Source organism: Juglans microcarpa x Juglans regia, chromosome 2D (assembly GCF_004785595.1).
Source record: "Juglans microcarpa x Juglans regia isolate MS1-56 chromosome 2D, Jm3101_v1.0, whole genome shotgun sequence".
NCBI classification, from domain to species: Eukaryota; Viridiplantae; Streptophyta; class Magnoliopsida; order Fagales; family Juglandaceae; genus Juglans; species Juglans microcarpa x Juglans regia.
This window is the reverse complement of record NC_054596.1, coordinates 28,458,618-28,486,362: the sequence shown is the minus strand read 5'-3', so window position 1 is coordinate 28,486,362 and position 27,745 is coordinate 28,458,618. Positions and strand designations below refer to the sequence as shown.

At 37.0% G+C, this 27,745-nt stretch overlaps 1 protein-coding gene and 1 non-coding gene across 2 annotated transcripts; one reads left to right on the top strand and one right to left on the bottom strand.

Moving 5' to 3' along the window:
• Positions 1-435: 435 nt before the first annotated feature.
• On the bottom strand, positions 436-20,826 carry LOC121248696 (E3 ubiquitin-protein ligase MARCHF1-like). The gene is made up of 2 exons (XM_041147235.1): positions 20,153-20,826; positions 436-868 (listed from the first exon to the last, which is right to left on the bottom strand). Exons 1-2 carry the CDS (start codon positions 20,614-20,616, stop codon positions 649-651), a joined length of 684 nt encoding a protein of 227 aa, XP_041003169.1. The 5' UTR covers positions 20,617-20,826; the 3' UTR covers positions 436-648.
• Positions 20,827-27,060: 6,234 nt separating this feature from the next.
• LOC121251326 lies at positions 27,061-27,171 on the top strand. The gene has a single exon (XR_005937993.1). It is a non-coding gene; the product is annotated as a small nucleolar RNA R71 (small nucleolar RNA).
• Positions 27,172-27,745: the final 574 nt, after the last annotated feature.

Genomic DNA, 27,745 nt, shown 5'->3' with positions numbered 1-27,745 from the left:
CTGCCCCCTCAATAGTGGCCTACCGCCTATCCTCTTAATTAATTAATTATTTATTTATTTTTTCAAAATACAAATATTTTTCTTAAAATAAATAAAAAATTTTACTCGTGTCAACCTTACATATTTCCACATGTATTTTGTTAAGTGAGATGAATGAAATCAATAACGGAGGGGGCAAATGTCAATTGGGCAATACGAGAGGTTACTGACCAAAATTTCTAAAAACTGGATAAAGTCGAAACTTCCAAAAGTCAGTACGGCCCCTAGTAGACATCTCCCATGTTTGATTCACTTGTGACGTGAGCAAGACACACCAAAACACATCTCCCATCAAGAAGATAATTAAAATCAAATTTTAGCATGAGTTATTTTTTTCTATACATTTAGGAGGAAATTTCTCCTAATGACCAAGTATTAATTAAAAACAACAATATGTTAAAGGAAATAAATTATACAACAACTTTTAATAAATACGAAATGTTTTCAGACCAGTTGATACCTATGCCCATCGAAAATTTAAGAAAAGCCATGTCGTTGCAAAACACTCAATACCGAACATATAAAAACCACAAGCAAGCAAAAGGATTTGAATCTAAGGAATCAAGCTACCCTTGTAAAGCAAAATTGAAAATAATGGATGACATGAGCCTAGAGTCGGCGTGAAAAGATCCATGGGAGTATAAAGGCTAGAATCAGACAAGCCATTAGGAATTCCTTAAAATGACGTCTTCTCAAGCATGAGATTTCACTTTCTGAGGAGTTCCTGGTGCTAGCCATTACCGGCCTAATCCCATTCATCCCTAATATGAGTGTAGTGTCCTCAATGGCTGCTATATTTTTTGCAGTCTCGCCACAAATTTCACAAAGTCTGCATACGAGATCAAAGAAGTGATAAGACGTATGGTAGAGGAGATATGCATAACTTTAATCTACGTATTAATCTTAAATGATAGCTGATGGCTAAACATGAACCATGGTGCTCAAATGTACACAAAACAATTCAGCAAAGTATCATGAAACCCTTTTTCTAACACATTATATCCCAAGCAATTTTTTTCATATCAGAAGTAAACGTGTATTTTATTCATATTATTGTAAATGTTGATCTTAGCTACCCCTCTTGACAAATTAGTGACTAAGAACAATAGTAAGTGATGGTTAAGTCAGTCAAGTAGTCAGGGTTCGTAAGGAGAGTCTTATTGTGAGAGGACTAACAGATGTGTAGTTAGGGTTCGTAAGGAGAGTCAGTGTCTGTTTCTGTCTCTTATTCTCTATCTCATCTCTCACATCTCTCCTCCGTTGCCGCCGTTACATAAACAAAGGTTGCACGTTGCCACCATGCTCCACCGCACCTATAAGCCTTCCTCTCTCTCTCTCTCTCTCTCTCTCTACTTCTCACTCAATTTCCCTCCCTTTCCCATGATTTGGCCACTCTTTTAGACATGTTCGTCCAACTCCTCCGCCGTCAAATGCCACTGTTGCATTTCTCTATTTTCTCTTTCATCGGCGTCATGCCTTTACCACACTCCATGACACCCACACTACAAGTCGTACTACCACTCAGCACCACCAAGCTAGTAAGCTCCTCCCATGGTCTCTCTCTCCTTTGTCTCTCTATTTTCTTTCTCTAAAACCCCATTTGTCGTAGCTCATCATTGCCGCCCAAAACCTTGCACCACGAGCACACTGGTGCCGATAAGTCTCTCGGTTTCTCTCTCTATTCGATTGTTTCTCTCATCTACTCAGGAGTGGTTTGGATTCAAAGATGAGTTGCGAATAGTAGAATAAAAGTTCAATTATTTATTATATTTTATGTGGAAATTTGGGAAAGTTGTTTTGGCATTTGAAAAAGTTGAATTGCTTATTATATTTTGTGTGAGAATTTGGGAAAGTTATAATGTTGAGATGAGATGAGTTGAGGTGTGTTTTGAATGCAAACGAGACCTAGTTTCTCTCTCTGTCCCTCTCATCTATCTATCACTCTCTCACACCAGACACACTTTTCATGATGTCACCATGATAGAAACTCGACCACATCGAAACCGTGGTCCAATCAAACGGAAGTTCCTCATTTTCAAGTTTGAACCAACCCCTCAAACAGAAGCTAGGTCACCATTGACAAGCTAGGTCACCATTGACAGTAGGTAAATTCCTAGACTTTATTAGTGTTAAGTTGATGTTTGGTTTGATCAATTAATGGAGATTTTAATGGATTCTTGATATTTTGCAAAAATCTAAGCAAGTTGAATTGGCACTGTTGGGAGAGATTTCAGATGATTGAATACTTGGTAGTAGTTTTGGATTTGTACCGCAAGCATTGGAGATTTTAGTAGTTATTTGATCGGGTTAAAATGGTATATGGTCTAGTTACTAGTATGGGTGGATTTGGTTTGTTTTCTAGGAGGTGGTTTCGAGTGAATTACGAGCAGAGAGTGTAACAGCCCACTAGAAATTCAATGGTGGAATTTCTATAAGCTTTATGAACCTTATGAAATAAGTTTTCACAGATCGATCAATCGCGTAAGTTTTAGTCTATCAGTATAGTCAGTGTTTCCTCTCACTATGGTGCCAAAATTGCAATCTTATTTATCTGAGATAGTAAGAAATGTCAGAATGGTTTGTGCCATTAGACTTAGAGAAATATTTAGGATTTTTTGGTGCAATAAACTAATTTTCAATTTTCCCACAAAATGCTAGTTCGAAAACACGTTTTGATTATTTCGAGGCACTTCAAAGTTGAATCTCGATAAATAAATTGCACAGTTAGTTTAGTGTGTATGTTTAGAATTTTACAGTGTAAAATTTATTTTCACTTTTACTAGAGTGAATAGTAACCTTAATAGTAGTATCAAGTGCAGTATTTTTAAAATCATAGTGTGCAATATCCAAATTAGGTTAGAGAAGTTTTATTTGGACACTTGACAAGATCTTAGCAACACTTGGAGAATAGTATTGGACACTTGACACCAAAAGGAACCATGAGATGGAAATGTGAAGGAAATCAATGTGTGAGATCATGCCTTCTAAGCAAAATACTATTCCATCTAATCATCCATTTTGTGTCAAACCAAAGAGAGTTTCAAACCCTAAAAACTTAGAATCAAATTGAAACCCCAAAAGTTTGGAGGAAACGAAAACCCTAAACAGTTATCCCAAATCCCAAATTTGATTTTAAAACCCTATTGGATTCGATTTCTAGATTTATGTTTAATTACTCGATAAAATCACCTCCACATGCTATTAATCCCTCAAATTTTTATTATGAGATCATTATTAAACTTTTTAAGCCTTGGAAATTTGATTGGGCCACGAAAAATTAGATTTAGGCTTGATAGCATCTCAAACCTTAACCAAACCTTCTTTAAAACTCAAAATGAAGCACACTTGTTTAAGGCCCATTAGGCCCACGAATTTTGGCCACCTTGGCAAAGCTTATTGAGAAAGTTTCCACCCATTCAGGGTTGAGCATCCACTGCTCATGATAGCCCCAAAGTTGTGCAAGATGTGAAGGCCAAAGGCCACCTCACCACCACCCTTCTCTTGGAAGTTTCCTTAATCGAAAACCACTCACTATTTGCACCTTTTTGTAACCGAATCACCATCCATCAAGGTTTCACTCAAGCCCATATTTTACTCTTCAGAAGTGTATTAGGTGTGTAGGTCATCATTTCATCTCACCCATTTTCATTTCCGTTCTTGGAGAGAACACTTAGAATCCTCTCTCGGCCAGTTTTCTGAGCTTTCTTGCCACCAATTTTTGAAGCCCTTGAAAGTATTATCTCACTAAGATTCCTTCATGAAAGTTTTCCTATTTGAATCTATTTCCGGTGGGTATGTTTCATGTTTGATTTCGTGGTCATTGGTTGGTTATTTTAACCATGTAAATGTCAATTTGGGCAATAAACAAGATAGTGTGTTATATCATGGAGTTTTTGGTTTGGTCATGAGTTTTGAAGTTGGATGAAATTGTAACAAAATCAAGAGATATGGGCTTTGAAAATTTTGGCCTTATGGTGTTTTTTATAATTGTGATTAGTTTTAAATTTATCTAATTAGATATTTAAGTTTATAACAAAATTTACATGAGGAATGTAAATTCTGGTATTTTTGGAGATAGGATGTGAAATCCTTAAGTTAGGAATAAAATAGTCATTTTTTCACATGTAGATGGTAGAATGGTAATTTTACTCTAAATTAGCATTTTTCATGTTACTAAATTATTAGTGATAATCCCTACTGTAACACCCCGCTTAAAAAAGTCGTTAGGCTTTGACTTTAGTAGCCTTAATCCTAGTTAATTAGGAGTTGGGTTATTTGAGAATAAGAGCAATTTAGGATGCCCGAGTTGGCAAAAGGGCCACATACTTTGGCTTTAGTAGTATTATTAGAAGATTCTAATGCAATATTGATTTTGAAGAAAACTAATTTTTTGGAACTTGATTGGTTTAATAATATTATTTTGGAGAATTTTTAGTAATTTATTAATTTTAAGGATAAATGCCGAGAGGCGTGGAAGCATGATACATGGCATGTTGATGGGCTAAGCAATTGGGTTAAATGTTGAATGGATTTAACCCATTCAAATAGGGGTTTACTAAGGCCCAAGCATTTTAAGTATAAAGGCTTAGAAGAGGCAATAAGACTTTAGTCCTTACTTGATGGATATAAGACTTAAGCCCCTACTTGATAGACATAAGATTTTAGGCCCTACTTGATGGATATAAGACTTTAGGGCTCTAATGCACAAAAGATGTGATGGGCTAATGATAAGGTGTTAAAAAGCCTTAGGCCCAACTTGGGAGATATAAAGCTTTAACCCTTTCTTGGAGCACACTAGAAAATAGGTCCCATGTAAATGACATAAAGTTATTGGGCCTAACTTAGTAAGAGTGAAGATCTTAGGCCGAACTTAGTAAGCACAAGGTCATTGGGCTTAACTTTGTAAGGTTCAAGACTTTGGCCCAATTGAGGAAAGACCCAAAGATTAAGATCCAACCTAGTATGCCTTTGAGTCCATGGATAGGTCCCACAAATCTAGACATAAGGTCCATATAATAACCCACTTCAAAGCCCACATCCAAGGCTTGAACATTTGGCCCAACCAAAGCCGAACGCATTGTCTTTTATTTCATTCTTCCAATTGGAATCCACATACACCATACCATTGGTTTCTCTTAAGCCCAAGTTGTGCCACACGCCCTTAAGGTTCCCATCTAACCATGGTTAAGCTTCTAACTCGAGTTAAGAAACACTAATCATCTCACACATGATTAGTAACCTCTAAACTATGTTTTTAGCTTCATTTTTCTTTAATTTATTTCCCACATATATAATCTGAAATTTTTGGTTTTTATTGTTGATTTTTATTTTTCTTAGACTAATTTAGAAGTTTAGACTTGACCCAACACATGTCAATAGAAACAAAGCCATGCCAATGCCCAAGTCATTACCAATTGGCACCTAGGTGCACCTTTATGTGCATTACACCAAATCAGCCCCTAGCCCACGCCTTTTATACCATTTTCTCAAGGGAAATTTCATCATTTACATCCCACCATAACCCTCCTAGATCAGTTCTAGTAATGGAAAAGCCTCCAAGAAACCCAACCAATTCTATTACAAGCCTAGTTGAAACCAAACAGAGTGGCCTTGGGTTTCAATTGAATTTTCTGCACCTATTTTGGTCACTAACCCACACCACCTCCCTTGTCCTCTTTTTCCTTGGAAGTGCTTCAAAGCACTCAAGAAAAAGCTCACCCAATTACCTCCCCAAGGCAGCTCAACCAATTGGCTCAAAGAGAGGCACTCATTTGAAATCATTTGGTTGAACCATCACCCATTTTGCCCCTTTCTTTTTCTACCTAAGCATGATCACTTGACAGCCACTCATGCATTTCTTCCTGACCTAAAAAAGCCTTCAAATGATGGTCATAATTCCCCAATACAAACCAAGAAGATGGGGCAAAAAAGGGGATCAAAATCTAGACAACTTTGAAGGAAACTCAAAACCGTTGGCTATGGCTAGCTTGTCTTGTGGATTTTTGTTTAAAAAATATGAATAAAGTAACCCCTGAACTTGTGGACGTCTTCTAGTTGTCTTCCATACTAAGTTATGAAACTTTAGATGATATTGAACTGAACCAAGTGATGCCACCCTTGGCATTTTGCACTCAAGCACTCCATCTCCCACCTCCACCGCTCACATTCACTTCCTTGTAGCCAAAACCAATGTCCCCCTTGCCTCTCACCCTCCATGAAGCCTACAAATACCTCCATCACTTCCTCATTTCTCCACACCTCTCCTCCAAACCTTCTCTTAAGTTTTGAGTGCATTTCTCCTCCTTAGTGAGTAATAGAGTGAAACCGAGTGAAGTTCTTGAGAGTTCTTGAGTGTTCTTATTTTGGGAGCTTTAAGGGTCATGATTTCTGTAAGTAATCTTGCCCTTTCTTTTGTTAAGTGCTATAATGGCATGTTAGGCTTTAATTTACGGCATGAGAATGAGATTTTGATTGATTTTAATTAAGTTCTAGCATGCTAATGTCAAACCGGGTCAGCTTCGATGTTTTGATGAAATAAATTACTTTGGGTTAACATTTTAACCATGTCATGACTTAATATGATTTTATATGATTCACTAACATCTTGAAATGAATTTTGAAGGTTTCATTTTGAGGTTGGAAGCATACCATGGTAGACTTTAAGTCTATCTTGTGTTGATTGTCTGCCATGCATTGCTTTTTATTAGTTTATGCTTAACTTATGGAAGTTTTGATTAATTTACCTAAGCTTGAATAATGTGCATTTAGAAAAGCATTGTAATTGGGATAAGAATGAAAATGCATGATTTAACTAAGTTTTGAAATATCTTTGGTTAAGGAAAGCTAGAAAACATCATGCATATGTTTAATGTATGGTTTAGTGAGAATTAAGGTCTTGAAGCCATGTTTAAGTGTTGGAATAAACTTGTATGACCTGATGCCTAAGTTTTAATTATCCCTAAGGTTATAATTGCTAATGGCACTTGATGAATTTGAGTACACTTGCATCCACAGAGGTTGAATACTTGAAATCACATCTAGGCCTTAATGAAATGCATGCCACGGGTTGAGTATGATTAGCATAGTTGTACTTTGATTCTTAAAATTATAAGGTCATATATGGATGTAAAATATAGAAAATATTAGTTTTGTGAAATTTGGTAAATTTTGGGACCCAATTGCAAATAGTAAAAATTTGGGGCCTTAATGAAATTTTGCTAAGTATAAGGGCAGTTTTGGAAATACTAGTTATTGAACCCTTTTGATTATGAACATCTTCCTTACTTTTACAATTCCTAACTTAGGACAACTCTTATTATAGCCGCACCAATTTTCTAAGCACTCGACAAGTTTGTAAGTTAGCTTCTAACTTATTCTTAGATACTTTATTTATGATTCTTAGATAAACGCCACATTCATACTATAAATATCATTTTGAGCATCAAGCATCATATGATACATCATTTAACATTTGATTACTTGCTTACATGATATGTGAAATTCTCACAATTTTAGCATATTGCATATAAATATCAATTTTCATGAAGCTTACTATATATGCACATGTCATGAAATACATTTTGTTCATGCATTGCATTAAATAATTTTTGTCGCGAACCTAAAGTTAGGATAGAGACTTATCCTAGTCAAACTCATCTGTCTACTCTGGAGTGAGTAAAAATAGAGTGGTAAACCCAGAGTTGATGAAGAACAGTAATCGTGCTTTGAATGGGTACTTTTTAAAGAATGTTGAGGCGAAATCAAATGTTATAGTACCTAAAGCAGGTGTGTGTATATGTTATGATGTTATGATTATACTATATTATGTTACCAATACATTGAGAATGATGTCTGCAGACAAAGATATAGTGTCAACATGAGTTGTGATATGATCACAGGCAGGTACTCATGGTGCATATGAGGAATTGTTTTTCTACCATACGTATGTTAATGATGGCTTTAATAATGATAAAATGTTATGGTTTTGAAAGCAATGAGGTATGAAATGTTCTCTTTCAAAGTATCATGTTTTTGAAATGAGAAAATGAAAAATGTTCTTTGAAAGAAATGTGGATTAAAGTTTTTTTGAAAAATAGTGAGGAACCTGGATGGGTGACAAATACAGATTTTCTTTGCATGTCATTACATGCACCTCATGTTTATCATTAATCATGCATCTCATCCTTGTGGACACACTATCATTCCCCCAGAATGATACAAGTTGCATCAGGTCTGGTAGAGGACGAATAAGATGGACCGCTGAATACAAATGGTTGAAGAGAAGACAGACCTTGAGTGAAGACTAGATGTAATTTTGATGCTTATACGCATTGACTCTTCATACTTCATAGCGTATGAAAAAGTTGATCTAACCATGGAACTTGGATTACGTATTTTGTATTAAGGAAATGTTGTCCTTAAGTTTGAACTTATGGTCATTAATATTATTGGGATGTTTAGTTCATTCTGGTATAAATTTTATAAGTCACCCTATTTTCCGTTACGATTATTGCATACTAGGATGTATTGCATATTAACTGTCATGAACGGGGGTATGTAACTTTATGTTATATGTCCCAATACTCCAAGTCTCCGTTACATCCCAATCGCGTGTTTGAGGGCGTCCTAGGGTGGTATAAGAGCAATTTTGTCTCTGGTTAAACCCACAAGACCTTAGGAATGATATGCCATAATGTAGGGTTGAATCTTTAGTGTGGATAGGTTTGAATCCTGAAGTTGGAGTTCGATATGATAAACATGCATCTCCAGAGGTAAAGGATTAAAGCAAGATTGCATGTGGCAGATAAGAAAGGAACGCTGAAGGTTTTAACACCCGCAGAGAGCAAGATCACCTGTTGGATGGAGGACATGATCTGGTGAATGCAATTTGTCAAATGACGGAGATAATGAAGCAGCAACAAGAGATTATCCTTAGACAAAATTAGCAGCAGTGTTACCCTCAGATGAAAAGGCAAGAGCAAGTGGAAAATAAAGTATGTTCGTATGAGAAATTTAGGATATATAGATACCCTAACTTCATGAGAATTGAAGGACCCATGAGGGCCAATAAGTGGTTACTCGATCTCGATAGGACCTTCGAGATCAATGGCTATAGTGTGGAGTAGAATGTGCAGTACGTATGGCATCTGTTACAAGGAAAAATTGGTATCTGGTGGGATACCAAAAGGCAGCTTTGACCGGGGAAAGGTTCAAAGAGGAGTTCGATAATCAATTTTTTCCAAAATCGATGAAGCAGTAAAAGGCACAAGAGTTTGCAACTCTAGTACAAGGAAACTTCGCAATCGAGCAATATGTTGCGAAGTTCATGGAGTTAGGAAGGTTCGCTCCACACCTGATAGCCACCGAAAAGATGCAGGCTCAAAAGTTTCAAAGTGAACTACAATCCTGAATTCGCAGTTACATAGCCAATTTTTGCATTGATAACTTCCAGGAGTTAGTCACTACGGCCGCAATAACAGAAGCACAGCAACAAAAATAGTAGCTCAGATTAGCCAAGAACGAAAGAGGCCTTTTCCCTTCATTGCAAGAAGAAGTAGCAATAAGAGAAGGATGGTGCAAGGAGTTAACAAGGGAAAGGGCATCATGCCTACCCTAAAACCTACTTGTTGAATGTGTGTAAAGGTTCATGGCAGAGAATGCAAATTTGTATTAAGGGTATGCTTCAAACGTGGTTAGCCTGGCCATATGATTCGGGACTGCCCTAAAAATTCACAAGAAGGAAAAAATGATCCTAACCCTAGTAATAAGCTGAATCAGAGGCCACCTGCCCAAATTTGCATTTATGCTATTACCACTGGTGATATAGATGAGGAAGCACTAGGAGTTGAAGAAACAGAAGTCGTTATTGGTATTTTCGTTAGTACCCTTCTCTTTTTATAAAAACTAGCCTTTTTAATTTAGCTATTAGGTATATGGTAGTTGATGATTATGCTTTAGGTAATATCACGTTATACGAATTTATGACCTGCCTTATTTGACTCTGCACAACGAGGTCTTTCATGCCTGCAACGAACGTATAACCAATATAAGAATCACTACCTCTAATAGAAGTAGTTACGATTCCTGATGGAAGTATAGTCGCGTGTACTTGAGTCCTTAGGAATTGCCCTCTAAGTCTAGATGGAAGGATTATGGAAGCAGAACTTGTTACCTTTAGTCTTTTGAGGTTTGATTTGATATTACAAATGAACTGGGTATCCAAGTTCTATGCCAAGTTAGACGGCCGGATGAAAAAGATTGTATTTGACTCACTTGAGGTTGGTAGAGGAACTATAAAGGTTATTCCCTCTTTAGTTAGAAATTGCATTGCTAACGGTACTTTGGCCTATCCAGTTGAAGACTCCAGTAGGGATAAGCAGATTCGGGGGATACCTATAGTTGAGGATTTTTTGAGGAATTCACAGACGACTTATCAGGATTACCCCCAATAGGGAAACAGAGTTCATTACAGAATTGGCACCTACCACCACTTCGCATTCATAGAGCACCATACCATGGCCCCAAAGGTTCAGATAGAGGAACATAGGCAACATCTCAACTTAGTGCTAGAAAGATTGAAGGAACATAGGTTGTACGCCAAGTTTAGCAAGTGAAATTCTTAGGGCATGTGATTTCAAGTAAAGGAGTAGTGATTGATACTAGTAAGATTGAAGTCGTAGTGAATAGGCAACATCCTACCAAAGTACACAAGGTCCAAATGTTCTTAGGATTAGTCAGTTACTACCAAAGGTTAGTAGAGGGTTTCTCTAAATTATCAAGATCGCTCATCACCCTAACAAGGAAGAATGCCAGGTATGTCTGGGCTGAAAGATGTGAGCAAAGTTTTAGTGCTATCAGAACGAACAACCTATGCCTTATGAGGTATTCAACAACGCATCTAAATTAGGACTTGGATGCGTGCTTTTGCAAGATGAAGGCATTGTCGCTTATGCTTCTTGACAACTTAGGAGCCACGAGCATAATTACTATGGGCCTAACTTATTGGACTCAAGGTATTACACCCAACTTAGTAAGAATAAGGCCATTGGGCCTAATTTAGTAAGATTCAAGACTTTGACCAAATTGAGGAAAGACCCATAGATTAGGATCCAACCTAGTATGACTTTGAGTCCATGGATAGGCCCCACAAATGTGGATATAAGATCCATATAATAACTCACTCCAAAACCCACATCCAAGGCTTGAACTTTTGGCCCAACCAAAGCCCAACCTTTGAAGCCCAAGCCTTGTCTTTTATTTCATTCTTCCAATTGGAGCTCACATACACCATACCGTTGGTTTCTCTCAAACCCAAGTTGTGTCACATGCCCCTAAGGTTTCCATCTAACCATGGTTAAGCTTCTAACTTAAGTTAAGAAATGCTAATCATCTAAAAAATGATTAGTAACCTCTAAACCATATTTTTAGCTTCATTTTTCTTTAATTTATTTTCCACATATATAATCTGGAATTTTTTTATTTTTATTGTTGATTTTTATTTTTTCTTAGACTAATTTAGAAGTTTAGACTGGACCAAACACATGTTAATAGAAGCAAAGCCATGTCAATGCCCAAGTCACCACCAATCGACATCTTGCTGCACCTTCATGTGCATTGCACAAAATCAGCCCCAAGTCCACAACTTTTACACCATTTCATCAATTACACCTCTCCTTAGCTCTCCTAGTTTATTTCTAGCATTGGACTAATTGGCTCCAAGAAACCAAGCCAAGAAACCCAACCAATTCCATTACAAGCTAAGTTGAAACCAAACTGAGTGGCTTTGGATTTCGATTGAAGTTTCTGCACCTATATTGGTCACTACCCCACACCACCTCCTTATCCTTTTTTTCCCTTGGAAGTGCTTCAAAGCACTCAAGATAAAGCTTACCCAATTACCTCCCCAAGGCCGCCCAACCGATTGGCTCAAAGAGAGGCAGTCAATGAAATCACTTGGTTGAACCATCACCCATTTCACCCCTTTCTTTTTCTACCCAAGCATGATCACTTGGCTGACACCCATGCCTCTCTTCCTGACCTGAAAAGGCCTTCAAATGATTGTTATAATGCTCCCACTACAGACCAAGAGGATCGGACAAAAGAGGGATCAAAATCTGGACAACTTTGAAGGAAACCCAAAACTGTTGGCTATGGCATGCTCGTCTTATGGATTTTTGTTTCAAAAATCTGAATCAAGCAACCCTTGCACTTATGAACATCTTCTAGCTCTCTTCCATGATGAATTATGAAGTTTTGACTAATTTACCTAGATTTGAATAATGTACATTTAGAAAAGCCTTGTGATTGAGATAAGAACGAAAAACCATGATTTAACTAAGTTTTGAAATATCTTTGGGTAAGGAAAGCTAGAAAACATCACGCATATGCTTAATGGATGGTTTAGTGAGAATTAAGGTCTTACAACCATGTTTAAGTTTTGGGATGAACTTGTGTGACATGATGCCTAAGTTTTAATCATCGCTAAGATTAGGCACTTGATGAATTTGAGTACACATGCATCCATAGAGGTTGAATAGTTGAAATCATATCTAGGCCTTAATGAAATGCATGCCACATGTTGAGTATGATTAGCATAGTTGCACTTCGATTCCTAAAATTCTAAGATCATATATGGATGTAGAATATAGAAAATATAGGGTATGTGAATTTTGGTAAGTTTTGAGGCCGAAATGCAAATAGTAAAAATTTGGGGCCTTAGTGAAATTTTGCTATGTATAAGGGTTGTTTTGGAAATACCAGCTGTTGAGCCATTTTTATTATGAACATCTTCCTTATGCAATTCCTAACTTAGAACAATTCTTATTATAATCGCACCAATTTTCTATGCATCCGACAAGTTTGTAAGTTGACTTCTAATTTACTCTTAGATAATTTATTTATGATTCTTAGATAAACATCACATTCATATTTTATATGCCACTTTGGGCATCAAACATCATATGATACATCATTTAACATTTGATTATTTGCTTACATGACATGTGAAATTCTCACCATTTTAGCATATTGCATATAAATGTCATTTTTCATGAAGTTTACTACATATGCACATGTCATGAAATAGATTTTATTCAAGTATTGCATGAAAATAATTTTTATCATGACCCTAAAGGCAAGGATGAAGAATTATCCTAGTGGAACTCCTTCATCCACTCTAGAGTGAGTAAAAATAGAGTGGTAACCCCTGGGTTGACGAAGAACAGTCAACGGGTTTCAAATGGGTTCTTTTTAAAGAACATCGAAGCAAAGTCAAATCTTATAACTCCTAAAGCTAATGGGTGTATTTGTTATGATGTTATGAAGATGTTATGTTATGTTACCAATGCATTGAGAACAATGTATGCAGACAAAGGCATAGTGTCAACATGAGTTGTACTACGATCACCACCAGGTGCTCACGGTGCATATGGGGAACCGTGTTACTACCATACGTATGTTAATGATGGCTTTAATAATGATGAAACATTATACTCTTGAAAGCAATGAGGTATAAAATACTCTCTTTCGAAATATCATGTTTTTGAAACGAGAAAGTGAAAAATTTTCTCTAAAAGAAATGTGCATTAAATTTTTTCTAAAAAATAGTGAGGAACCTAGATGGGAGACATACGGATTTTTTCTGCATATCATTAATCGCATATCGTGTTTGTCATTAATCATGCATATCTTACCTCTTCGCAAGTTTGTTGTTTAACTTACTAAGATTTCAAGTAAATCTCATCCTTGTGGATCCACTATCATTCCTTCTGAAATGATAGAAGTTGTGTCAAGACCGATAGAAGAAGATCAGGATGGACTGATAGATACAGATGGTTGAAGATGAGCCAAACCTTGAGCAAAAATTAGATATAATTTTGATGCTCATACGCATTTACTCTTCATACTTTAGAACATATGAAAGAGTTGATCTAACCATAGAACTTGAATTATGTATTTTGTATTAAGGAAATGTTGTCCTCAAGTTTGAACTTATGGTTATTAATATTATTGGGATGTTTAGTGCATTCTGGCATAAATTTTTATAGGTCACGCTATTTTTCGCTGCGATTATTGCATATTGCTAGTTGTATACTAGGATGCATTGCATAATAACTATCATGAACGGGGATATGTAACCTTGTGTTGCATGTCCTAAAGCTCCAAGTCTCTGTTACATCCCAAGCAGGAGTTTGGAGGCATCACACCTACTTATAGTTTCTCGTGTTTCGTGCTTTTCTCCGTATCACTACATGTTTATCTATTACACATGTTATATTATATCACGCAATAGTTATCTGTTACATGTTATGCAATGTCACATGATAATATTTGTTACATATTATGTCATGTCACGTAATGTTACCTATTACATGTTAAGCCATGTCACGTAATGCTATCTATTTATCTGTTTCATTATTTTTATCTGTTTCATGTTACGTCAAGTCATGGATCTCACGTATATGTCACGTTACGTATGTCAAGTCATTTATCATTTTGTTTCACGTCACGTATGTTATGAGTATAGAGTGTTTCTCTAAAATAGTACTTTCTCAGTCAGTCATGCCTGTGATGTTCGTGACGTAATCACTATAATTTTCTGAGCATCTCCATTTATAATTCAGGTGAGGTACTTCCGACGTAATCATTTAGATTGTTAGAATACATCTACTTAAATGCTTGTGACGTAATCATTTTGATTGTTATCGTATCTCATTTAAAATACTCATGCCATAACCATTTTGATTGTTTGAGTATCTTTGACGGAATATGTTGGCCTGAATCATTTTGATTGTTCACTATTTCTGACAAAACAACTGGTGAAATCATTTTGATTGTTAGAATTCATTTTACTTCCACGTCCAGTTCATTTTAGTTTCACGTTCAGTTTTAGTTCATGTTATTTCACGATCAGTTTCATGTCACGCTATTTTAGTCAATTCCAAGTGCATGTATTTCATGTTTAGTCATGTCAGTTCAAGTCCATGTAATTCACGTTCAGTCATGTTTCAAGTTCACGTTCAAATCATGTTTCAGTTCGCCTATCAGTTCACGTTCCAATTCACGTCATGTCAAGTTCAGTTTCAAGTTCAGTCCACGTTCAATTTAAATCATGTCAGTTCATGCCATGTTTACATGTCAAGTTGTGCCATGCTTTTTTATGATTATGATTATGCATTCATGCCGTTACTGGCATGCATGCATTTGTATAATGTATAATGTATGTCAAGTTATCTAACTTGTTGAGATTTATAATCAAATCTCACCGTAATAATCTCAACTAACATTCTCCTGGAATGGTAGACCATGTGTCAAGATTAGGAGGCATACCAAAGATTGACCTACTGGACATATCGTTGCTGGTCGATGGCAGTGGCGGTGCGTTGATATCCATCGACATGACGTCCTAGGGTTAGTAGTAGAACGCGTCGTCGTCCGAATCATACAACACGTTATGACTTGGGCAGGGGCGCAACTCAACCTCTTCATCATCGCTATCTGGTACTTGCCTCACCAATAGCAATGTCCGTAGCGAGTCGCTGACATAGATGATCTTGACGTTGCGGGTTTAGGGTTGGCAGCTGCGAATCTCGCTTCTCTACTACGTCGTGTTGTCGTAGAGTCTGTTACATGTTATGTCATGCCGATGGTTTCTGTTTAGAGTGTGGAACGGGTGCACGTTTTTGTGCACCCGAATGGCTTGGGGCTTCCCCCTATGAGCTCAATGAGCAACACCAGGGTTCTGTTCCCTCTAGGGTCTCCCACCATGGAGGCCATGCACATGGTGGCCAAAGGGTGCATGTCATTGTGCGCCGAAGATGCTCCTGACCCACTGTTAGTGTGCCAAATGGTGGAGACTAGCGGCCACCATATGGGTTGCATGCATTTTCTACCACAACCGGGGTGGCCCCTGGCAATGAAGGTCGTGCACGTTGCACCGCGCACCCCAAAGGGAGACCCACTTCTTGTGGGTCCCGCAAGCCGGCAGGTAGCTGGCCACCACCACCAAGATGGTCTATGATCTCTATCGTCGGCAGGGTAAGTATGAACCATAGAGTATGAGTCTCGACCTCCTAGTGGCGGGCACCCCACCACCTCAGCCACCCATTGGCGGGCACAACTGCCCGGCCTGAGCAGGTGCTCGGCCAAAGGCAAGTTGCTTGGACACCATCTCGGCCATGCATCTCTTGCCAGGTGCATCTCAACCATTTTTTTTTTTCCCACCAAGTGCATCTCAGCCATTTTTGTCCCGCCATGTGCATCCCGGCCATGTTTGTCTTAGCCATGTGTGTCTCAGCCACTCATCTCAGCCACTGCATGCAGGTAAACCAACAACCATCTGCATCACGACCTTAAGCCTCCCACCATGTGCGTCCCGGCCATACGAGTCTTAACCACTCATCCTAACCACTGCACGCGGGCAAACGAGCGGCCATATGCATCATGACCATACACCTCCCCACCATGCGTGTTCTGGCTTGCTTGTCTCGGCGTTGGATCACATGCACACCTCAGACAGCTGCACATCCCAATAGTGGACCATGTGTACCCCTTGAACAAATACATATGTCGACGTTGGACCACATGCATGCAGTAGGCAACAATCATCTTGGCCACATGCAAACAGGCAACCAGCCCGCCATGCATCACGACCTCAACATCTCAGACTCATGTATCAAGGCCTCACTAGCTTAGACTCATGCATCACACTCCTCAGTCACGACCCAAACTCTTCAGCAACAATTAGCTCCAACCTCGCCCGCAACAGGATTCCTTGGCCACCACCATCCCACCATGCACATAGGCGGGCACTTGCTGTGCACAAAGTTTCTGGGCTACTGGAAGTTGCACAACTTGAGCTTGGTTGGGCTCCGCGGTCAATAACGTTCCCCCACCCCACTTGCTCGGACATGAAGTTTCTCACCTCAATTACTTGGACAAAAAGTTTCTTGCCACAAGCTCCACAACAACAGGCTTCCCGGTCTAGAGCTGAGCAATTGTGCGGCCACACAGCCTTCCTCGGGCACAACATGCTTGGCCACAGTGCTTTACACGATCATAGTGGATTTTGCTTTGTGATGAAGTAAAATAATAATAAGGGGAAGGAACAACAATCAACAACAAACAATTGCAGCAAGCAAAAATTAGCTACGACGGCTAAAACATCCCGGTTTGTCTCTCCCAAAATTTGTGTGAATTTTAATTTTACTAACATAATTGGTTTTGTGGTGTGGAACACCGGCTACATAGCCCCACTTGGGCATCGCCTAAGCATTTTAATATGACTCCATCAGAATAAGCTGCTTGGCATCGCGAGCACCCGAATCTTCATCATCGCCAAAACATGGCTACCCATTGGCCTTGTCAGCACACCTCCAACCCTCACCATGCCCTAGCAAAGTTATTCAGGTTTGCAAACTTCACATTTGTGATTTGGATTATTTATGCTAACTAGGTTGACTTTGTTGTGATTTGGATCCAGCCTTTCGATTGCCCAGCATTACTCCTGAAACTACATCTCCTTCAGCAAATGCAAAGTTATATTCGGTAATGAGTCAACAAACGAGAAAGGCTAGGGCCTACCCAGCTCCTCAAGCACCCAATAGGCAGGAAGGTCACTTGACTGTCCGGTCTTCGTGCCCCAAGACGAGCTCCTCGCTTGCACCTAACGCGGTGGAGCCAGCTCCCGCTTATCTCACCTAGATGAGCTCCACACTTGCACTTTACGTAGTCGAGTCTATCTCCCGGACATCTCCAGCCAAAGTCGAGTTCCATGTTTGCACTTTACGCGGTCAAGCCTATCTCCCACACATCTCCTGCCAAAGCCGAGCTCCATATTCACACTTTATGAGGTCAAGCCTATCTCCTGCACATCTCCCACTGAAGTCAATCTCCAAATTCGCACTTCACATGGTCGAGCCCATCTCCCGTCTAACGCAAGTGAAGCAGATAACCAAGAACTCGCTCCCAGGATTTATTTATCTATGGACTTCAACGGATTATTTTGATTACATGTTTTATCTATAAAGATTCTCAATGTCTTTTTTGGAATAAATCGACTTTAAGAATCGCGAGTAACTAAATGAGATAAAATATCCCAAACCCAGATAACCACGCCCAGCCCAACCTAGCAAATGATCCCACTAGAAGACAAAACAAGGAGAGAGGAAGGGGAGACAATGAGGGAACAAGAGAAGATAAGGTGTTAGCAAGAAAGTAATAGAAAGAGGAAAAAGTAGAAAGAAGAGAGGATGGCAAACATGTAAGGGAAAAAACAATCTTCCTTACCACTACCAAGCGTGGAAAGGATGGTCAAATAAAAGAAAACGTGTTGATTTGACTTCGGGGGGACTTCGACCTCTTCAGCATCTTCAACCTCACGACGAGAGCTCCAGCTAGAAGATCTCCTCTAACAAATAGATATGTGACTTCCATTGTATAGTGAGAAAAGAGAGGCTATAAAAGATTGTAAACAATCATATTATAGTAGATTTCTCCTCTCCAAACTTTCGTGGACATAGGCATTATGCTAAACTACGTAAATTTATGTGTCACACTTTCTTTATTTTCCTTGTATTTACTTCTTAGCCATCACAATGGATGTACACACCGACCTTGTATAGTCGCAAGGTGCGACCACTGCAAGGGTTCCAAACAACACCGATCGAGGCCCGAATCATCATTGTAGGCTGTGAATGACTCTTTTTCTCCTTTGAGCCTGTTGTGCATTTTTTTTTTATTTATATTAACAGTATTAATGATAGGACCTCCATCATATGAGGATTAATATCGGTTTTAATATTTTACCCAAACACTTCTTGTAATAAATACAATGAGGTCTAAGGCTCTGTTTGGTTTCACAGATAGTGTTAACCAATCTTATCTCATTTCATTTCATCTCAACATCTAAATACAAAAAAATCAATTTCAAGTTTTCAAATTTTAAAATTTTTTTCATCAAATCATTACATAATCATTACAACTTTCTCAAACTTTCAAACAAAAAAAAATTAAGTCAACTTTTTCAAATCTCAGAAAAAAATTAAATTTTAATAATATTTTAACTTTATAATATTTTTCTCAAATATTTTTCTCTTATTTTCTAAAATCTCGTAAAATATATTAACTTAAATAATTTGATTACTATTCACAAACTATCTCATTATTATTTATAGATTTCTCATTAAAACTCATATTCAAACGAAACTACATCTAGCAGCAGAAAATGTCTCTTAGCTAGAGCCTATTCCTAGATAAGCATGAGTCGAAGTGAGAAAAGCTATTTCTTCTTGGAGAAAATCTAAAGTTAGGACTTGGTTTCCATTGGGAAACCTGGTACATTAGCTCTCCATTGGAGCTTACTATAAGCCCACCTTCGATATTGAGGTGGTAGCCGGCCACCATGGTCTCTCGTGAAGATAGCCAAAATCAACAGGGCAATCCAACGGTTGGGTAGCTCCAGACAAGCAGAATCCAGCACCTCCATGGCGCTGAATTTATAGGATCTGGCACTACCCTAGATATGCAATATCCAACATCGTAGTGGCACTGAATTTGGCAGATCAGACCGGTGGAGTCTAGTGCTGTGGTGACATCGGTTCGGCCTTGGAGGCCCCTTCAAGGTTGATCCAACCATTTCAAGGCTGGATCAGGGGTCGGATTGTTTTTCCGACGAGCTTCGATTTCCGCTCATGGTGGTTGTGGCTGGCGGTAGGTGGACGGTATGGCTCCACCCGAAAAAACGTCAGAGTAAATTCTTTTGTGATTATTCTGACATTTTTCTCGAGGTGGCAGTCGGAATGGTATTTAATGATTGTCTTAATTAGTACCAGAGTTTTTAGAAATTTAGGTTTTATATTCAATCCTACCCGATTCGGAGAGCAACACTTCCCATCTTCTTATATCGTATACAAGAGGGAGAGAGAGAGAGAGAGAGAGTGGAAAAGGGGAAAAAGAAACGCAGCTTCTGTAGTCCTAAGCGTCCTAGGTAATGAGAAAACCAAGGGGCTAAAATAGCTGAAATAATGGTTCAGTGCGAGACAAAGCATATTTGTTTCGAAAGTAGAAAAGCATGAATATCGGGAACAGGGAAATATGAAAAAGTAGAAAAACTTACCTATTCCCTTTGCTCCTAAACCAGGCCTCGGCACAGTGCCGATGTGAAATACCCAGTTCACCTTTGCAGCCACAACCAAGCTGGACTAGACTCGTAGTCCTAGACAGCTGTTCAGAGCTCAAATGACATATTCTGCAGGAGTCTTTTTCTGCATCAAGTAATTCAGCACTCATTTCATTGCAGTTGCTTCCAACGTCAATATTGATGGTAGTATCGGTCTGATCCGGTTTTGATTTCTCATCTTCTGTGCTTAAAAACTTGTTGATCTCTTGATCTCTTATCCCAATGATCATATTCTCTGATTTTTGTGGATTCGATGAAGTAGTAGTACTACTACCGCTCGCTCCTTTTGGTTCTGAACTAATTTGCAAACTCTCGATGCCTGCCTTGATCTTGTCATTATCTTTCTCCATTAATTCATTCCCTGAATCACTGTACTGAGAAAGATTGACTTCGTTCTTCATTTCATTGTTTCTCCACTTTCAGTTTCTCTTTAGCTTCGAATTGATATTCTCTTTCATCAAACTTCCTCCAAAACTTGAAGATCCTGATCTCATCTAATATTTTAAAGGATTAATTTAAAATGACCAGACAATTCATTTCGCTAATATTTTAAAGAGTAATCAGACTTGATACAAAAGATACAAACTCTCTTTTTTTTTTTTTAAATTGGTAAGACTTCGTGAATGGCTACTCCGCCCAATGCTTAAATTCCACGTTGATAATTCGTTCAATATAAAATATTTGAAAGAACTGTTCGCATGAGAAATTAGGGGTGTACAGGTTAATCGATATATACTAATTTTGAGATTTGAAGAATCGATACCAAACCGATTACACTCTTAAACCGATATATTAAGTTTTACTGGTTCCAGTTCGATTCGGTTTGATTTTTTCGATAAATTATATAATATATATATATATATTTTATAGTATATAATAATTATATAGTGTTAATATATTGTAGAATATTATAATATATAGTGATATAGCATTAATATAACTACTAATACAATGGAATATAATAATAATATATAGTTATTTATATAAGATTTTAAAATTTAATATTATATTAAGTAATAATTTATAATACAATACAAATTAATTATTAAGGAAACCTTGTACATACCGAATAATATTCCTACTTACATCATAAGGCCGAACGCGGGTTTGGTGGATGGAAGTTGGCACCATCCAATTAAATATCCCGGGTATATGTAGTCGATGAGGGCATAGATTTAATGGATCAACTTCCAGAGAGAGAGAGAGAGAGATTAGAATATTGTTCAGTAGAAATTAGGTCTCGTTTATTTTGAGGTATGAGATGAGTTAAGATTAAAGTTAAAAAGTTGAATAAAATATTATTAGAATATATTTTTTAATATTATTTTTATTTTGAAATTTGAAAAAATTAAATTATTTATTTTATTTTGCGTAAAAAATTGAGAAAGTTCTAATGATAAGATGAGGGGTTTCAAAGTTTTCAAAATTTTGAATTTAATCTTGAAAATAAACCAGCCTAATTGCAGCTTGTTTGGTTCCGATTAATGTGATAACATCACCAAATGATGGCAACCAGCAACATATATAGAACAAAACCAGACTAGCCCATGGGTTTACAAAGGAAAAAACAAACATAATTAGTATTCTAATTACGTCCCCTTCAAACTTATAAGCTGGAAACCTAAAAGTCAACTTGAAGTTGGAAATATACAAGATTAATGCAAAAATTGGGGAGATTGATGCGTACGTCTTAATTATAAGTGAATACATATATTGATCACATGATTCCAATCGGCGGATTGAGAATAGAATGAAGATTCCATGGCAGTTCACACACACGAAATGACAAACAATCACAATGAACAATTTTCTTCTAAAATAATTTAACTGAAATGTAATTTTTGTACATATTCAGGTCTGGCTGATTACACAGATAAGATGAAATAAGATGATAAATCTATTAGTAGTAATGACATAATTTGTGAATAGTAGTAAAATAGTTTGAGTTAAGATTTTTATGAGATTTTGGAAAATGAGAGACAAAAAGTTAAACAAAAAAATTATAAAGTTAAAAGAGGGTTATAATGTAATTTTTTAATATTATTTTTATTTTAAAATTTAAAAAATTTGAATTACTTTTTGTGTTTTATTTAGAAGTTTGGAAAAGTTAAAAATTTGAATTTGATATTTGGATGTTAAGATTAGGTAATAATTAGATAAAAATGTTGAAAATTCGAAATTGGTATTTGGATGTTAAGATGAGATGAGATAATCTCAAAAGTTTGTGAAATTAAACCAGGTTAAGGTTTGGTGTTTGAACGAAAATGGTGACAATCCCCGTTAGGGTGTTTGTCTTACAAGTTGGTGTTTGATAGAGGAAATGCAAATGATTTAATTGTGTACACTTAGTCCCTATTTATAGACCACAAGTACTAGTTGACACAACCGTTTGACTCAAATCAAATAGTTGGCTCTCTTGACACTTCCTCAACCAATACTCTCATGAGAACTATCACCATGGAGATGATGTAAATCCATGGGGTACACTGTTTGGTGTGATGACACCTCACATCTACATCTTTTACTTGAACACACAACAATGGTGATGAATATAGTTGAGTATTTTTACCTTAATACCAACATAAATTTTCTATTACTCAACTCTCATATTCAACTCCTGTAGATTGGCATCAGAGCATGACAAGCCTTTACATGCGCATACGTTTGTCATTGTCTTATCTGACCACACCCTTTACCATATGTTCTCCCATTGATCACATATTATGGGAGACTTTTATTCATTATATCCTTAGTGAACCACATCAATTATCCATGACATAACAAATATTCTTGACACATCTGATGACTTGAACCGAATAAATAAAGCATATATTGTTAACCTACATTAAACTTTCATTAGTACTTCCTCTAAAGGCCATTCTTGAGACTTTTCTTAATTATCTTATCAGTGACTTTACAAATGACTAACCCATTATTTGGGCAATTCCTTATAACTACATTAATCTAGGCATCCCAAAACTTTTAGAGTTATGTATGTTAGCCATGAGATTACTTTAATAAGGTATTTTCAACCCCATTCTAGCCACATGATTTCTAAATTTCTCTAGAGACAACCATTTGGTCATTGGACCCATTACCATCTAAGTTGAGGAAAAAAATTAACTTTGACCTCATATTTTTCACTATATCTATAATATAGTGATAATGTACATCAATGTACTTTCCCACTATATCGAACTATCCCTTCTAGTCACAACACTTAGAATACCAAACCCATTGTTGTGAGGGACCGCCAAGCGCAAAAGGGGAAAAACCATTATTGGAGTTGAGTGGAAGGCAAAGATAAGAAAAACTCCAATCGTCTAAAGAATTAGCAGTAGGAGCTGCAAGTGCAACTAGTCCAGCACATTGGAGAGCAAGCATCTTGCAAATGCCCAGTTGAAGCATCCCAAAGCAAAGTGGAGATAAGTGTGCAGTTTCACTAAAGCCGAGCACGAAAATGCCATTTAACGAGAAGTCGAGAACAAGAAGCCATGGAAACCAGTAACTCTGACAAGATAAAGAGTTACCCGCCAAACAAGAGACTGAGTAAGTGATAGAGCTTTCCGAAAGTACATAGAAGTGCTATGAAAAGTGGCAATACTCTATGCTGAAGCCGCACTTCGTCCAAAGAGTCACATCCAAAGTGGTTCTGCGATGAAAGGTGAAAGATTGACAATCCCACACTATTTAAAGGAAATCCTTACTGTAGATCCGGAGTAAAAAAGGACATATGACAATCCCACCCTATTTAAAGGACCTGGACGTAGGACGAGAACTAATTTTTTAGACTTTATTCACCAAAAAGCTCAAGAAGTCAACTACTTTAGAAAGCTAGGAGCAGAGTAGTGACAAGAGGATTTCCAACATAGAATGGTAGGTTAGCTTCAAATAAAGTGTGACAACCTGATCTAAGCTAGCTCCATACTCTTATTGTTCGCATAAAAATATATTTGCAAGTACAAAGAACCGTAACAAGTCGTAAAGTGTTTTAAAGAAAACGGATGTCGAACCCACAAGGAATAATTATGCTATTGAGTATTAAAATTAACTAAATTAATTACCATTTGGAAAACCAAAATTTGAAGAATGGATTATCTAAATTAAACTGAAGACAATAGCATTAAAATTAAGATTTTAAAGATAATAAAAATAGATCTAGAATGTTTGATTTCACCTAGCAAATCCCACACAATTTATTCTTCCTCGTTATAGAATTTCAATTATCCCAAGTTGATGATAAAAATCCTTTAACTATTCAATATTTTCTCTTGAACAAAATAAAAAATTTCTCCAACTAATAACTTCATATCTCTATATGAGTTTAACTAATTGGAGACTCGTTAAGTTCTTTGAATTTTTCTTGAAAATCACACTAATCGCGGTAAAGTATTTCTACTTTCACTCAACTAGTGCTTAATCCTAGGGTTTTAATCATAAATCACCTCTTGGTCTCATTGTGATTCAATAGATCGAACAATAATTAGTTAGAAAATTACAAGCATTAAGAACAAGGAATAAACACTTAATCATGGAAATATTGAAATAAAATAACATATAATATAAATTGTGTGTTCAATGCTAGACTACATCAAAACTCTAGAAAATAAAATTAGCTCATAATGAAATTGAAAACAAAAATAATAAAACTAGTGTTCTTCATTGGAATCAGTTGATGAAGCATGCAGCTCTCGCCTCAGCTTCCCTAGATCTGCCTCCTTGAAAGCAACTTAAAGAATAAACTCTAAACTATTTTTACTCTAAACTCAGACTCTAAAACCTCCCACTATTCATTCCATAAGATGAGATTAAATAGATGTCAAAATTTAAATCCAGCAATAAGATAATTGTGGCTACAATATAGCCTAAAGATTTGGAAAATAGTTTCTAAAGATAAAAGTTAACATAAAAGAAATTATCCCAAGAATAACGAGATTGTCTAAAATGGAAGATTCAATGATATGCGGCTTAATTTATGGAGTTCAAGAGGATTTGGTAGTTAGCAGATTGATTACGGAACTCGAAAGGGTCACACAATATCGTTTAGATTGGTTGCTTAAATTGGTCATTTAGACTGGTCGACTTATCTAACCACCTAACTCTTGTCGCCAATTCTGGTTGCGCCTGTTGATCACGCTTTCTGGTTGCCATTGAGTCTCCTCGCCTAAATCTCCTCAGCTCTCTTCAGATCCCGTCGCCTCTTGTCAGTCTGGATCCTTAGTCTCTTCTTTTGTACCAAAATGCTCTCCTTTTGTATTAAATCTTCTCATTCCTACAAATCCAAGAAAATAAAGACAAATATATAGAAATAAAATAAAATAAAATAGTATTGAAGGAAAAAAGACACTTTTCATAAATAAAAAAGTAATAAAAATCACATAAAAATAATACTTATCAAATATCCTCAAACTTAAGCGTTGCTCACCCTCGAGCAAAGAAGGAAAGAAAGACAATTAAAACAAGTATTGGTTTGATTCATAAAATTTATTGCCTTAAAGATTGACTAAAATTTATAATTCAAAGGAATCATTCACAATTAATCAAGTCCCAAAAGTTAATTCAAAACTCAATTTCATTGTATTATACATCCCCACATTCATGCATACCCATCATTCTCACTTCATCATTAGCTCTCTGGATAGTTTTATGTAAACAAGTAAATAAATAAAGGATCTCTAAACACTCTATAGCCTTGCTTTTCAAATCACTATCTATTAATGTAGAACAGAAACTATCACCAGGGATCAATAGGTTTTTATTAAGATTGTAATGTAAGGCTAGGGTGAGGGATAGAAAGAAAATGTAGGATTCAAACAAAGCAAGAAGTTAAGTTTGAACACCAACAATTTTAGAGAATAGATTATCAATCCCTTTTTTTCTTAATCTTTGTTGAAAAGGAATTGAGGAATCATAAATTGAAGGATAATAAGTTTCAGAAATAAATTCCCTGGATTTCTTGGGTTTTGCAATCCCTTTATTCTCTTTAGTCTTCTCAGCTTGCTAGTCGGTCGCATCCTGCTTTGCTTCTTTTACCTCGTACTCGGTTTCCTTCTTTTTGTACTCCACATTTTCGCAGCTTCTGCACCTCACTCAGTATTTACTATCTTTGGCTGGTCATATGTCCGCCCACTTCTCAATGTGATGGCTTTGACATATTCTTTCGGATTGATCATAGTGTTGCTCGGTAAAGTCCCTATTGTCATCTTGGTATGCATGTTTGAGAGCTGATTGATTTGTGCCTCAAGATTGCAGATTGAAGTCAAGTTGTATTGGATCACCATATCATTCTTTTGCATGTACTGCATGAACATATCTTCAAGTATCAGCTTCTTCTCTTGCTGTGAAAACTGTTGAGGTGGTCTAATCGGTACTTGGTTATTACTCCATGAAAAGTTAGGGTGATTTCTCCATCCGGGATTGAACGTGTTTGAATAATGATTGTTTTGACGTTGAAAATTGGACACACATAATGGGCTTGTTCATAATTCGGTTGGGCAAAAGGATTTCCCACTTAGCAATCTACACTTAAATGATTTCCTGCTCCATGATCACAAACAACATTAGTTTGAATAGCATTAATGTTCATTTTACCTATTTGTTTGGATAGATTTGCCAACTGAGCCGCAATCCCAGACATTGAGTCAAGCTCAATGATGCTTGCCGCCTTTTTTGGCATTGCTCTCTCTACAACCCACTGATAGTTGTTAGACGCAAACTTTTCTAGATGTTCATATGCAGCTTTAGGGGTCTTACTCATTAATGTTCCTCTTGTGGCTGCATAAAGCATAGATTGATTTGTGAGTCTCAAACCATTGTAAAATGTCTATACTTGAAGCCAGGCTGGGAGGTTATGATGTGGATGGACACTTGCGCAATACATCCTTGTATAACTCTCATGCCTCATATAATTATTCACCCTCAAATTGGGTGAAGGTAGTGATATCATTCATTAACTTTGCTGTCTTGGCCGTAGGGAAATATTTTGCTAAATAATTGTTGTGCCAACTGCTCCCAGGTGGTGATGATACCGGGCGGCAAAGAGTTCAACCAACCTTTTGCCTTTTCCCTAAGTGAGAAAGGAAAAAGTCTCAGTCGAATCTCATCATCTGTCACTCTGTTGTGCTTAAAAATATCACAAATTTCTAGAAAATTTGCAATATGGACATTAGGATCCTCTTGTGACAGCCCCCCAAACTGGACGGTTTATTGAATCATTTGAATGATGGCCGACTTGATCTCAAAGTTATTGGCTTGTATAACTAGCCGCCTTATACTAGGTGTTGCCACATTAACAAAGGACATAACATAGTCTCTTAACGTCTTATGCTCCTGGTTGGCCATATTAAATTTAGATGTGGCGACCTCCTTTTTTTTTTTTTTTTTTTTTTTTTTTTATTAATCCGATGTAAGGTTCTTTCAATCTCGGGATCGAAAAGTGTATGATCTAAGGATTTAGATTGGGGCAAGCACTTCGAATTCCTAAAAAGAAAAAATAAACTAAAATCTTATTTAAATTAATAAAATAAAATC